This window comes from Macaca thibetana, chromosome 1 (assembly GCF_024542745.1).
Source record: "Macaca thibetana thibetana isolate TM-01 chromosome 1, ASM2454274v1, whole genome shotgun sequence".
Taxonomy (NCBI): Eukaryota; Metazoa; Chordata; class Mammalia; order Primates; family Cercopithecidae; genus Macaca; species Macaca thibetana.
In genome coordinates this window covers 128,733,770-128,748,041 of record NC_065578.1, presented here as the reverse complement: position 1 = coordinate 128,748,041, position 14,272 = coordinate 128,733,770, and the positions used below count along the sequence as shown (strand labels likewise).

The following is a 14,272-nucleotide window of genomic DNA, read 5'->3' as shown; positions in this document are numbered from 1 at the left end:
CAAATAATAGCTGAGGGTGGTGGCATGCCTGTAATCACAGCTACTCAGAAGGCTGAAGCAGGAGAATTGCTTGAACCCAGAAGGCAGAGGTTTCAGTGAGCCGAGATTGTGCCACTGCACTCCAGCCTAGGCGACGGAGAGAGACTCAAATAAATAAATAAATAAAAATACAAAAATTAGCCAAGCATGGTGGCGGGCACCTGTAATCCCAGCTACTCAGGAAGCTGAGGCAGGAGAATCACTTGAACACGGGAGGTGGAGGTTGCAGTGACCCAAGATTTTGCCACTGCACTCCAGCCTGGGCAACTGAGTGAAACTGTGTCTCAAAAAAGAAATTTAAAAAAGGACCAAATTTTACTCATGTCTGCATTTCCTGGCATAGCACAGGATCTGGCATACAGTTGGTGCTCAATAAATGTTTGCTGAGTCAACGACTGAATGAATGTCACAGAAAGGGTTGGTGTAGCACGGAGCATTTCTCATCACGGTTTTGCACGAACTTGCTGCATGACTCTGGGAGAATCCCTTCTCCATTCCGAGCCTCCTTTTTCTCACCCATAAAATGAGGGGGTTGGACCAACTGTTCTCTAAAGGCCCTGCTAATATGAGGATGCTGTGACTCTGGGACACCTGCGTCCTGATCTTCAGTCAGGATCCTTGTTCTCCAAGAGCACTGTCTTAGGGCCAGCCCCAACTCTGTTACCTATAAGCTGTGTCCTTAGATAAGCTATTTCACCTCTCTGACCTTCAACTTTCTCATCTGCAAAATAAGGTAATAACATCTACATCTCATTTTGATGCCAGAATGAGAACGTGCACCTACTCTCATGTCCTCCCAAAGGGTTTTTTTGTTTGTTTGTTGTTTTTTATTTTTATTTTTATTTTTATTTATTTATTTATTTTTTTTTTTTTGAGACGGAGTCTCGCTCTGTCGCCCAGGTTGGAGTGCAGTGGCCGGATCTCAGCTCACTGCAAGCTCCACCTCCCAGGTTTACGCCATTCTCTTGCCTCAGCCTCCTGAGTAGCTGGGACTACAGGCGCCCGCCACCTCGCCCGGCTAGTTTTTTGTATTTTTAGTAGAGACGGGGTTTCACTGTGTTAGCCAGGATGGTCTCGATCTCCTGACCTCGTGATCCGCCCGTCTCGGCCTCCCAAAGTGCTGGGATTACAGGCTTGAGCCACCGCGCCCGGCCTGTTGTTTTTTATTTTTACAAATAGAGACAGGGTCTTGCTATATTGCCAAGGCTGGTCTCAAACTCCTGGCCTCAAGTGAACCTCTTATCTTGGCCTCTCAAAGTGCTGGGATTACAGGTTAAAGGGTTTTTTTTTTTTTTTTTTTTTTTTTTTTTTTTTTAGACAGAATCTCGCCCTGTTGCCCAGGCTGGAGTGCAGTGGCACGATCTCAGCTCACTGCAAGCTCCGCCTCCTGGGTTCACACCATTCTCCTGCCTCAGCCTCCCGAGTAGCTGGGACTACAGGCGCCCGCCACCTCGCCCAGCTAGTTTTTTGTATTTTTTTTTTTAGTAGAGACGGGGTTTCACCGTGTTAGCCAGGATGGTCTCGATCTCCTGACCTCATGATCTGCCCGTCTCGGCCTCCCAAAGTGCTGGGATTACAGGCTTGAGCCACCGCGCCCAGCCAAAGGGTTTTTTTTAATTAAAAAATTGTTTTTTGAGGGGTAACAAGATGGCGACCGAGACAGTGGAGTTCCATAAGCTGAAGCTTGCTGAACTAAAGCAAGAATGTCTTGCTTGTGGTTTGGAGACCAAGGGAATAAAGCAAGATCTTATCCACAGACTCCAGGCATATCTTGAAGAACACGCTGAAGAGGAGGCAAATAAAGAAGATGTTCTGGGAGATGAAACAGAGGAAGAAGAAACAAAGCCCATTGAGCTCCCTGTCAAAGAGAAAGAACCCCCTGAAAAAACTGTTGATGTGGCAGTAGAGAAGAAAGTGGTGAAAATTACATCTGAAATACCACAGACTGAGAGAATGCAGAAGAGGGCTGAACAAATTCTTCCTCTCCAAGCTCTGTGAGCTTGGAGGGTAAGAAAGCTGCTCGGGCAGCTAGGTTTGGGATTTCTTCAGTTCCAACAAAAGGTCTGTCATCTGATAACAAACCTATGGTTAACTTGGATAAGCTGAAGGAAACAGCTCAAAGATTTGGTTTGAATGTCTCTTCAATCTCCAGAAAGTCTGAAGATGATGAGAAACTGAAAAAGAGGAAGGAGCGATTTGGCATTGTCACAAGTTCAGCTGGAACTGGAACCACAGAGGATGCAGAGGCAAAGAAGAGGAAAAGAGCAGAGTGCTTTGGGATTGCCTAATGAAAAGTTCTTGATACTTTGTGTTCTCCAGTGTTTTCCATTTCTCTCATTCTTCTTGGTCACACATATGCCTAAATGCACAGTCATGTGCCTACGTCCTGCCTCACAATGAGGGAGCATGTACCCCAGGTTCAAGTGCTGGATTGTGTCATGTGACCATCCCAAAACTCAGAGCACCCTATGGCCATCTTTGCCCTCTGTCACATAACTTGAAAACTGCCTGGTGGCCCTTTTGCAGTGGTTCCCTCCAGCAAGCCTTGATCTCAGTTGAAGAAGCTCTTTCCCAGCATTCCAGTGCCCCTGTCAGCTCCATACTCCTCAGACACCCTTAACAAAGGCTGTCATGCACACAATGTAACAAATACACAAAACAAATGATAATTACACTAAAAAAATTATTTTTTTTAAACAGTGTCTCACTGTCATCCAGGCTGGAGTGCAGTGGCATGATCTTGGTTCACTGCAGCCTTGACCTCCTGGGTTCAAGCCATCCTCCTATCTTAGCCTCCTGAGAAGCTAGAACCACAGGTGTGTGCCACCATGCCTGGCTAATTTTTTTTTTTTTTTTTTTTTTTTTTTTTTTTTTTTTTGAGACGGAGTCTCGCTCTGTCTCCCAGGCTGGAGTGCAGAGGTGCGATCTCGGTTTACTGCAAGCCCCACCTCCCGGGTTCACGCCATTTTCCTGCCTCAGCCTCCTGAGTAGCTGGGATTACAGGAGCCCACCACCACACCCAGTTAATATTTGTATTTTTAGTAGAGACGGGGTTTCACCATGTTGGCCAGGGTGGTCTCCAACTCCTGACCTCAAGTGATCCACCCACCTCTGCCTCCCAAACTTCTGGGATTACTGGCATAAGCCATCATGCCTGGCCCGAGCTAATTTTTTATTTGTAGAGATGGGGTCTCACTATGTTACCCAAGCTGATCTCCAATTCCTGGCCTCAAGTTATCCTCCCACCTCGGCCTCCCAAAGTGCTGGGATAACAGGCTTTAGCCACTGCACCTGGGCCAAAGGGAATTTTTTTTGTTTGTTTTTTTTTGAGACGGAGTCTCGCTGTGTTGCCAGGCTGGAGTGCAGTGACACGATCTTGGCTCACTGCAAGCTCCGCCTCCTAGGTTCAAGCAATTCTCATGCCTCAGTCTCCCAAGTAGCTGGGATTACAGGCATGCACCACCACACCCAGCTAATTTTTTATTTTTAGTAGAGATGGGGTTTCACCATGTTGGCCAGGATGGTCTCGATCTCCTGACCTAGTGATCCGCCTGCCTCTGCCTCCCAAAGTGCTGGGATTACAGCGTGAGCCACCATGCCTGGCCAGGGAATTTTTAAAAAGACATAAACCTAGACGAGCGAGGGATGGGGAGAACAAGAGAGAAGTGCAAAAGCATCCACATTTTGGAAGCTGGAAAGCGAATGAACAACAGAAAAGACTTAACAGAGAGAGAGAGAGAAGAATCTTCTCAAGCCAGCCCTGGAGGAAGCCCCAAAACATTTAGAAGGCAGGATTCCTAAAGTTCACGAATTACTAATCTCAAGCACCTCTGGAAGTGAGGTTAATGGGGATGCTAAATAAGGAGGATTATTTGAAAGTCTGTTTAAGAAACAGGCTGGTGGCCGGGCGTGGTGGCTCAAGCCTGTAATCCCAGCTCTTTGGGAAGCCGAGACGGGCAGATCACGAGGTCAGGAGATCAAGACCATCCTGGCTAACACGGTGAAACCCTGTCTCTACTAAAAAATACAAAAAACTAGCCAGGCGAGGTGGCGGGCGCCTGTAGTCCCAGCTACTCCGGAGGCTGAGGCAGGAGAATGGCGTGAACCCGGGAGGCGGAGCTTGCAGTGAGCCAAGATCCGGCCACTGCACTCCAGCCCGGGCGACAGAGCAAGACTCCGTCTCAAAAAAAAAAAAAGAAACAGGCTGGTACTCTCCAAACTCCACAGACCTGGGTGACTGCCCCTTCCACATCCTGGCCCAAGACTGGAGGTTAATCCACCAGAGAGAGTAAAACAGAGGGTTTCTGGATGAAGGATAGCAGGCCCAGTTGATGGGGACACCATCCTGAAAGCAGGGGGATTCAATACAGGTAGGTATACTACATGATGAGACTCTTTCCCAAACCCAACCCTCTTCCCCTGTGGCTCCCAGACACCAAGAGCCAGATCATCTGCCTCCACGCAGAAGACTAGAAGAGGCTGCTCAGGAAACTGACTGGAGGTCTAAGAGGAAAGATTTAATGACCTAAGATACAGTAAAGACACTGACATTGAAGATTCCCACCAAACAGCCCAGCCAGACCACTCTCAGTGGTGGCATAACAAAGACCAAATTTCCAAGCCTTAGTTATGGACACAGAGCTCCAAACAGCTTCAAGGTCCCCCGCTGTTAAACATGAGTAGACATTCAAGGACTACCAGACATGTAAGTAAAACCACCAACATGAAAGAAAGAAACCAAAATAAACAAATAGAAAAAAAAAAAAAAGAAGAAAAAGAACCAACAAAAACCTAAGAGAGGCCGGGCACGGTGGCTCACACCTGTAATCCCAGCACTTTGGTAGGCCGAGGCGAGCAGATTGCCTGAGGTCAGGAGTTGGAGACCATCCTGGCCACCATGTTGAAACCCTGTCTCTACTAAAAATATTAAAAAATTAGGTGGGCGTGGTGGTGGGCACCTATAATCCCAGCTACTCAGGAGGCTGAGGCAGGAGAATCGTTTGAACCAGGGAGGTGGACATTGCAGTGAGCCAAGGTCGCGCCTCTGCACTCCAGCCTGGGCAACAGAACAAGACTCCATCTCAAAAAAAAAAAAAAAAAGAAAGAAAGAAAGAAAAAAAATGCTGGGCACGGTGGCTCATGCCTGTAATCCCAGCACTTTGGGAGGCTGAGGTGGGCGGATCACCTGAGGTCAGGAGTTCAAGATCAGCCTGACCAACATGGTGAAATCTCATCTCTACTAAAAATTCAAAAATTAGCTATGTATGGTGGTGTGTGCCTGTAATCCCAGCTACTCGGGAGTCTGAGGCAGAAGAATCGCCTGAAGCCAGGAGGCAGAGGTTGCACTGAGCCGAGATCGCGCCATTGCACTCCAGCCTGGGCAACAGAGTGAGACTTCATCTCAAAAAAAACCAAAAAAACAAAAACAAACAAACAAAAAAAAAACCTAAGAGGAAATAGAAATGAATCAGAAAGAAGAAAACTTCACAGAAATCCATCATTACTATCCTAAGAGAGATACGTGAAAATAGTGCACCCATGAAACAGGAAGCAAATGCTGCCAAAGAAGAGTCTTTCCTTCACACAAAGAGGGCCACCAGGCATTACAGGCATCCAGAGAAAAGAGCACACAACCATGATGAAGTAATCTTGCCCCCCCTCCAAACCAAACCTGAATCTGAGTTAAGTCTCTAGATCCAACTACTGAACAATTTATAGGAAATACTTAAACTACACTACAGAGATGCAGTCATCAAGATCCAGGCTGTGGAAGACTCTGACAAACAAAAAAATGCATGAGAAAAATGGAAGATGGGAAGGGATTATGTAAATTTTTTTCTTTTCTCTTTTTTTTTTTGAGACACGGTCTCACTCTGTTGCCCAGGCTGGAGTACAGTGGGGTACAGCCTCAACCTCCCAGGCTCAAGTGATCCTCCTACCTCACATTTCCAAGTAGCTAGGACTACAGGCGCACGGCACAACACACAGCTAATTTTTAAATATTTTGTAGAGATGGGGGTCTCGCTATATTGCCCAGGCTGCTCTCAAACTCCTGGGCCCAAACAATCCTCCCACCTCAGCCTCCCAAACTGTTGGGATTGCAGGCTTGAGCCACTGTACCTGGTCTTAAATTTCTTTTAATCTATACAATCCCAGGTGAGGCATGGTGGCTCACACCTGTAATCCCAACACTTTGAAAGGCCAAGGTGGGAGGATTGCTTGAACCCATGAGTTTGAGACCCTGCCTCCACATAACTGGGTGTGGTGGTGGGTGCTTGTAGTTCCAGTCACTCAGGAGGCTGAGGTAGGAGGATCACTTGAGCCCAGGAGGTCGAGACTGTTTGGCAGAAACGAAAAATCTTTTTTCTTCTTTCTTTTCTTTTCTCTTCTCTTCTCTTCTCTTCTCTTCTCTTCTCTTCTCCTTTCTTTCGATGAAGTCTCGTTATGTCACCCAGGATGGAGTGCAGTGGCACGATCTCAGCTCACTGCAACCTTGGCCTCCTTGGTTCAAGCAATTCTTCTGCCTCAGCCTCCTGAGTAGCTGGGACTATAGGTGTGCACCACCATGCCTGGCTAATTTTTGTATTTTTAGTAGAGACGGAGTTTCACCGTGTTGGTCAGGCTGGTCTTGAACTCCTCACCTCAGGTGATCCACCTGTCTCAGCCTCCCAAAGTGCTGAGATTACAGGTGTGAGCCACTGCACCTGGCCTTCTTTCTTTTTTCTTTCACTGTCTCTGAACACAGAAATGAAAAACCTGACAGAAAGATTGGAAGACAAAGTTGAGACACTCTTCCAGAAAAATAGAACACAACCAAAGACCTGGACAGTAGGAAAGCTTAAAAAAAGTGAGAAGACGGCCGCGCGGTGGCTCAAGCCTGTAATCCCAGCACTTTGGGAGGCCCAGACGGGCGGATCACGAGGTCAGGAGATCGAGACCATCCTGGCTAACACAATGAAACCCCGTCTCCACTAAAAATACAAAACAATTAGCCGGGCGTGGTGGCGGCGCCTGTAGTCCCAGCTACTCGGGAGGCTGAGGCAGGAGAATGGCCGGAACCCGGGAGGCGGAGCTTGCAGTGAGCCGAGATCGCGCCACTGCACTCCAGCCTGGGCGACAGAGCGAGACTCCGCCTCAAAAAAAAAAAAAAAAAAAAAAAAAAAAAGTGAGAAGACTAGTCTAGGAGGTCCAGAAAAAAGTGAGAAAACACTCCATTGGAATGTAAGCCCCATGAGGGAAGGGACTTTCTTTTTGTTGTTGTTGTTGTTGTTGTTGAAACGGAGTCTCACTCTGTCGCCCAGGCTGGAGTGCAGTGGCCGGATCTCAGCTCACTGCAAGCTCCGCCTCCTGGGTTTACGCCATTCTCCTGCCTCAGCCTCCCAAGTAGCTGGGACTACAGGCGCCCACCACCTTGCCCGGCTAGTTTTTTGTATTTTTTTAGTAGAGACGGGGTTTCACCGTGTTAGCCAGGATGGTCTCGATCTCCTGACCTTGTGATCCGCCCGTCTCGGCCTCCCAAAGTGCTGGGATTACAGGCTTGAGCCACCGCGCCCGGCCCCGGGACTTTCTTTTTTTTTTTTTTTTTTTTTTTGAGACGGAGTCTTGCTCTGTCGCCCAGGCTGGGGTGCAGTGGTCGGATCTCAGCTCACTGCAAGCTCCGCCTCCCGGGTTTATGCCATTCTCCTGCCTCAGCCTCCCGGGTACCTGGGACTACAGGCGGCCGCCACCTCGCCCGGCTAGTTTTTTGTGTTTTTTAGTAGAGACAGGGTTTCACCGTGTTAGCCAGGATGGTCTCGGTCTCCTGACCTCACGATCCGCCCGTCTCGGCCTCCCAAAGTGCTGGGATTACAGGCTTGAGCCACCGTGCCCGGCCAGGACTTTCATGTGTTTTGCTCACTTCTATATTCCCTGCCCAGAATAGTCGCATGTGTCCTCAAAAAATATTTGTTGAATGAAAAGAAGATAGGGCCGGGCACAGTGGGTCACGCCTGGAATCCCAGCACTTTAGGAGGCCAAAGTGGGTGTATTGCTTGAGCTCAGGAGTTCAAGACCAGCCTGGGCAACATGGTGAAACCCAGTTTCTACTAAAAATACCAAAAAAAGGCCGCGCACTGTGGTTTACGCCTGTAATCCCGGCACTTTGGGAAGCCAAGGCAGGCAAATCACCTGAGGTCAGGAGTTCGAGACCAGCCTGGGCAACATGGTGAAACCCTGTCTCTACTAAAAATACAAAAATTAACTGGGCATGGTAGAGGGCACCTGTAGTCCCAGCTACTCGGGAGGCTGAGGCAGGAGAAGCGCTTGAACCCGGGAGGCAGAGGTTGTACCGAGCCAAGATAGAGCCACTACATTGAAGCCTGGGGGCACAGCAAGACTCCATCTCAAAATAAATAAATAAATAAATTAGTCGGACATGGTGGCGTGAAACTGTAGTCCCAGCTACTCAGGAGGCTGAGGTAGGAGAATCACTTGAACCCAGGAGGTGGAGGTTGCAGTGAGACAAGATCGCACCACTGCACTCCAGCCTGGATGACAGTGAGACTCCATCTAAAAAAAAAAAAGAAGAAGATAGGAAGATATAGTTCAAGAAAACTCAGAACTGAAAGAACTAAGAGTACTAATTTCCAGGCTGAAGTGGCCCAGTGAGCACCCAGCACAATAAACGAGTAGTGTTCCATCAAAGCACAACACCATGAAATTTCAGAACACCAGGACAAAGAAAAAGCACTACAAGATTCCAGTGAGGGCAGTGAGGGCAGTGAGGGCAGTGAGGCACGCTGCCTATACGGTAGCCCTGCTCCATGAGTATCAGTATTTAAAAAAAAAAAAAAAAAGATTTCAGTGAAATAAAACGAGGTTACATTCAGAGTGCTAGGGATCAGAATAACTTTGGACTTCTCAACAGCACCACTGGAAGCTAGAAAATAATAAAGCAAGGCCTTCAAAGTTTGAAGGAAATGTGTTTCTACTCTAGAATGACGTATACTTAGCCAAATTATCAAATAGGAAAGTAGAATACATTTTCAGACACTCAAGATCTTAAAATGTTTTACCTGCCATGTATCCTTTTCCAGGAATCTACAAAGGATAACCTCCACCAAAATGAGACAGTTGAAAATTCAAAAAAAAAAAAAAGAGGAAGCCATAGGACGCAAGAAACACGAGATGTGTCACAGGAAAGAGGCAAAGGGGAATCCCCAGGCTGATGAGGAAGGGGGATTCCAGGATGGCATCTGTGCTCCGGGAGTAGAGGGCACTAGTCCAGACTGGAGCAGACAGGAAGGCTCTCCAGGAAGACAAAACTGTTAGAAAAGCTAATAGGTCTGTCTTCAGAAGAGATTCAGATAATTTAGGAAGAGCTTGGGGTTGAATTAAAGATAAGAGCTTCGACCAGGCACAGTGCCTCATGCCTGTAATCCTAGCACTTTGGGAGGTTGAGGTAGGAGGATCACCTGAGGTCAGGAGTTAGAGACCAGTCTGGCCAACATGGTGAAACCCCATCTCTACTAAAATTACAAAAATTAGCTGGGTGAGGTGGCAAACACCTGTAATCCCAGCTACTCGGGAGGCTAAGGCAGGAGAATCACTTGAACCCAGGAGGCAGAGGTTGCAGTGAGCCGAGATCGCGCCATTGCACTCCAGCTTGGGTGACAGAGTGAGACACTGTTTCGAAAAAAATAATAAAAATAAAGAGCTTAGAAAACAAAGCAAGCAGAAAAGTCAAGATAATTACTAGCCCCAGGGAAAACAAAACTATGCAAAAAGGAAAAGTAATCATGGCTTACTACCTGGCTCGGCTGTGAATAAGAAGAGTCATAATATAAATAGTGATCTAACCAAAATTACCAGAAAATTACATTAGGAGATTGGGGGTGGGTGCAGTTACTGTATGTTGGTCCAAGTCAGTTTTGTTGAGAGAGGGTTAGAAAGCCGATTTGCATTGTTTGCTGATTTCTGTGATGTATACTTCCGCCATGGCTAATTTCAAGCTACCAATATAATATCACTGAACACAAATTTGGAAAAAGATGTGCAAAAACAGTTCTTGCTAGCTGCTGCAAGCCAGCTCTAGCACACCACTGGGTGGAGACGGGGGTTGGGGAACATAGTTAAATTCTCGCCTTTTACAATGGAAATTCAACAGATACTGTCAGAAACTGAAACATCAAGAAGTAGCAATAAAAGCATGTTATTTAGAGATTTTGAGATAAATTTAAAAAGAATCAGCTAAAAGAGTTGAAAATGTTTGGGGCGAGGTGGAGGATGGGAAATAAGACTGCTTTTTGTAGTTAACCCTATAGATCTATTTGATTTTAGATCTGATTCTTCAAATCACATACATATAATAGCTCTGATTTTTTTCTCTTTTGTAGAAATGGGTTCCCCCCAATATTGCCCAGGCTGTGATTTTTTTTTTCTTTTTTTCATTTAAAAACTTTTTTAGAGACAGCATCTCACTCTGGTCACCCAGGCTGGAGTACATTCTCATGATCACAGCTCACTGGAGCCTTGAACTCCCAGGCTCAAGTGATCCTCCTACCTCAGCCTCTTGAGTAGCTGACTACAGGCACATGCCACCATGCCCAGCTAATTTTTTTTGGTAGAGACAGAGTCTTACAATGTTGCCCAGGCTGGTCTCAAACTCCTAACCTCAAGTGAACCTCTCGTCTCAGTCTCCCAAATGGCTGGGATTACAGGCATAAGCCACCATGCCCGGCCTCTGATTTTTTTTTTTTTTTTTTGAGACTGAGTCTCACACTATCACCCAGGCTGGAGTGCAGTGGTGCAATCTTGGCTCACTGCAACCTCCACCTCCCAGGTTCAAGCGATTCTCCTACCTCAGCCTCCCAATAGCTGAAATTACAGTCATGCACCACCATGCCCGGCTAATTTTTGTATTTTTAGTAGAGATGAGGTTTCACCACATTGGCCAGGCTGGTCTTGAACTCCTGACCTCAAGTGATCCACCTGCCTCAGCCTCCCAAATTGCTGGGATTACAGGCATGAGTCACCACACCCCGCCTGGTCTCTGATTTTTTTAAAAAGTTAAATAATAAAGGCAGGTGGCAATGCCCGAGACAGTCCTTGGCACACAGCCCATGTTCCCTTGTTTCCATAGTGATATACCCAGATATTTGGTGTACAGTTAGCCTTGGTGAAGGGAGATGGCTCTGGCAACTCCTCTGTGTATAAGAGGGTGCTAGGCACATGTGGAATGTAGGCAGCTGTACCAGGTGTATGTCTGAGCAGACAAGATTGGTGGGGTGGAGAGCACTAACATTTATTGGGCCTTTACTATGCCATGATAGGTGCTTTTCCGTGCACATCATGTGTGTGTAGACTGTGATTAGTGTGGGAGGTAGTACTCACACTGCCCGGCCGGGGGTTGGTCTCAGGGCCCCTATAAGTAGTCCAGCGTGAAGTTTCTTTGTTCAACTCTTTGTATTTCCCCTTAAAGACGCGTTCAATGTCCAAGAGAGAGAAGGCACAAACCGCAGAGCTCCTGGTCCCGCCAATCTGCCTGGAGACAACCAGAGGGAACATTGTCTGTGGTCTCTGCCATACCAGGCAGCTCTCTCTCCAGCCCTGGCCCACCCTCAGTGATAAAGCCCAGGAGGCAAGAGTGTGGAGAGCTGGGCCAGCCTCCAGCTACCACTCCTTCCCCTCACTGTGTTGATAAGGGCCAAGGAAGCCCCATGGAATTCCCTGACTCTGGCCCAGGGCCTGGCTCTAGGCCCATCTTGGGATATGAAGTCTGATTATCCTTAATGAGAATTAATTGGGGCTCAGGCCCTGGGGTGGCCCCTGCCTGTCCTGCCTAGACTGGGCTGCACCCATTGGAGGGACAGTGTAACCAGCTCTAGCCTGGCTCCACACAAAGCCCTCTTCCTTTCAGTCTCTTGGATCCGTGGTCCTCAGAGAACCAACCAGTGCCTGCCTACCAGACTGTTTTTATTCCTTCAGCCCTGGTCTGTGGAGATAGGAGGTCTGTTTCTCTTGCTCTCTTGAAGCTGACTATTGTATACACCAGGCTCTCAGTTCTGGATCCTGTGGATACCAGACCCCACTTACCCCAAATACACACATTGTCAGCAGGTACCTAAACACTGTGGGGCCAGACCATGGCTCAGGGACCTTGGACAAATCGGTTAACCTTTCTCAACCTTCAAGCAATGACTTTATTTTTATTTATATTTTCTGAGATGGAGTCTTGCTGTGTTGCCAGGCTGGAGTGCAGTGGTGTGATCTCAGCTCACTGCAACCTCCGCCTCCCGGGTTCATGGGATTCTCCTGCCCCAGGGTCATGAGTAGCTGGGACTACAGGCATGCGCCACTACACCCATCTAATTTTTGTATTTTTAGTAGAGACAAGGTTTCACCATGTTGGCCAGGATGGTCTTGATCTCTCGACCTCATGATCTGCCCGCCTCGGCCTCCCAAAGTGCTGGGATTATAGGCATGAGCCACCGCACCCGGCCGACTTTATCTTATGATACCCATGGTGTTTCCCTGTTTGCCCTGGCCATTAGGAAGTGCAGAGCTAAATTTGTGGCTGGCATCCAGGGACTATACTACATCTTATGACAAGCATTTGTAGTGTGTTGGCCTTATCCCTGGCTTCTCATACTCTCCTTTTATTCCCATTTCTTTATCTATTTTATTGATTTTAATATTTGCCTTTTGCAAAATGCTTCCTATCCCTTTTGGAACTAGGCAGAATATAAACTAGTTAGAACCTCTCTGAGCCTTATTTTTCCCATCTACAAAAAGGGCATGAGTCAAATTTCTCAGAGGTGGTGACGATTTAATGCCTTCCTCTGTGAAAGTGCTGAATAGGTGCTGGCTCATGTCAATTCCTGCCTCCGCCCACGAGCCGGGGCCTCACTGGAGTCAAGTCCCGTGTCCAGTCCCCACGGTCCGGCCCTGCTGCTCACCACTGGGAGGTGAAGACTGCGTAGATATGGGGAGCTGTGGGAGAATCGGCGGGCAGCAGAACCGCGTGGCGGATGACGTTGAAGGGCAGCTGCCCCGGCTTGGTGCAGAGCAACTGGGCCTTCAGGAAGGTGGTCCACTTCCTCTGCAGCAGTTTTTCGCCGCCCACGTCATTCTGGGGGTACAGGGAGAATGAGGGGGCACCCCCAGCCACGCGTGTCCCCGTCCCGCCAACCCCGTGTGTGCTCCCCGCACCCCCAGCCCCGTGTGCCCCACCCCGCGCTCCCCAGCACCTCTGGTCTCCTTCCCCGCCCCTCCCCTCCCTTCCCCTCCCCTCCCCTCCCCTCCCCTCCCCTCCGCTCTCCTTGGGGACCCACCACTCAGTCCCGCCCCTGCCATCTCCCTATTGGTAATCCTCCAGTTAGCCCCGCCCCCCGCCCCGCCCGCCGACCTTGCAGACTCGAGCCACCCGGGATGTGTGGAGCCTCTCAAAGAAGTCAAACTCGCTGGCTGTCTCCTCGAAGAAGAAGTAGACGACCTGGGTCGAAGGGATGGCTGCCACGAAGGAGGCGTCCGCTGCGGGGGAGGGGCAGATGGGCTTAGGGACTGAGCCCCTGGATGCCCTCGGTTTGCCTGAGTGAAAACCCTTGGGTTGGCCCTGGAGGCCAGGACACAGGCTTCCTCGGGTCCCACAGCTTGTCCAGGGGTAGCGATGTGGGGAGGGGATGACTGGTGCTTCTTTAATGTGTTTACATAAGATGAAAGCTTCAAGAGGACCGGAGCTTTGTCTTCTTCCCTGCCATATACCCCCTGCGCCTAACAGTAATGGACACATTGTACCTTCCACAAATGAGAGTTGAGTGAATTAGCAAGGTCACCGGGACTCAGGAAAGGGGGCCAGCGGGGGTCAGGTCCTTACGATGCAGCCAGCGGAGGAAGTTGTCGGTCTTGAGGACAGGCTGGGATCCCAGTGTGCGCATCAGGATGGGCTCACTGCCCAGGAAGTTGTTCATGGTACCAGAATAGAGCATCCCATCTAGGGTGGGGGAGAGGAGAAGAGAGAACTGATGGCGTGGACGGCTCCTCTGCCCTCCACAGACCTGCCTCTGACCGGCGCTGGCATCCATATCAGTCTTGGGGGCCTTGCATCAGTTCTGCACCTTCCTAGGGAGCCCCAAAGCCCAGCTTCCCCTCCTCACCAAGCACCCCTTTTAGCTTCCTCTCTCCACAGGAAATGGCCATCCTGTGTGGCCCTCCGTGTTTGGGCACTTTTCTAGCCTTTCTGTGGCTACTCCCTCAC

The 14,272-nt window shown here is 48.8% G+C and overlaps 1 protein-coding gene and 1 pseudogene across 8 annotated transcripts in view; one reads left to right on the top strand and one right to left on the bottom strand.

Annotated features, from left to right (window-relative positions):
- The window catches only part of SEMA4A (semaphorin 4A), a 34,958-nt gene that overhangs the window by 5,445 nt on the left and 15,241 nt on the right, over window positions 1-14,272 (bottom strand). For all 7 annotated transcript variants that reach the window (XM_050753102.1, XM_050753116.1, XM_050753093.1 and 4 more), the window contains 4 exons: window positions 13,892-14,008; window positions 13,424-13,548; window positions 12,975-13,147; window positions 11,410-11,560 (listed from right to left, as the gene is read on the bottom strand). In XM_050753102.1, the coding sequence (XP_050609059.1) occupies window positions 11,410-11,560; window positions 12,975-13,147; window positions 13,424-13,548; window positions 13,892-14,008 (566 nt within the window). The remainder of the gene's footprint in view (window positions 1-11,409; window positions 11,561-12,974; window positions 13,148-13,423; window positions 13,549-13,891; window positions 14,009-14,272) is intronic.
- On the top strand, window positions 1,673-2,715 carry LOC126934641 (SAP domain-containing ribonucleoprotein-like; annotated as a pseudogene). The gene has a single exon (XR_007719074.1). The product of XR_007719074.1 is annotated as an SAP domain-containing ribonucleoprotein-like (transcript).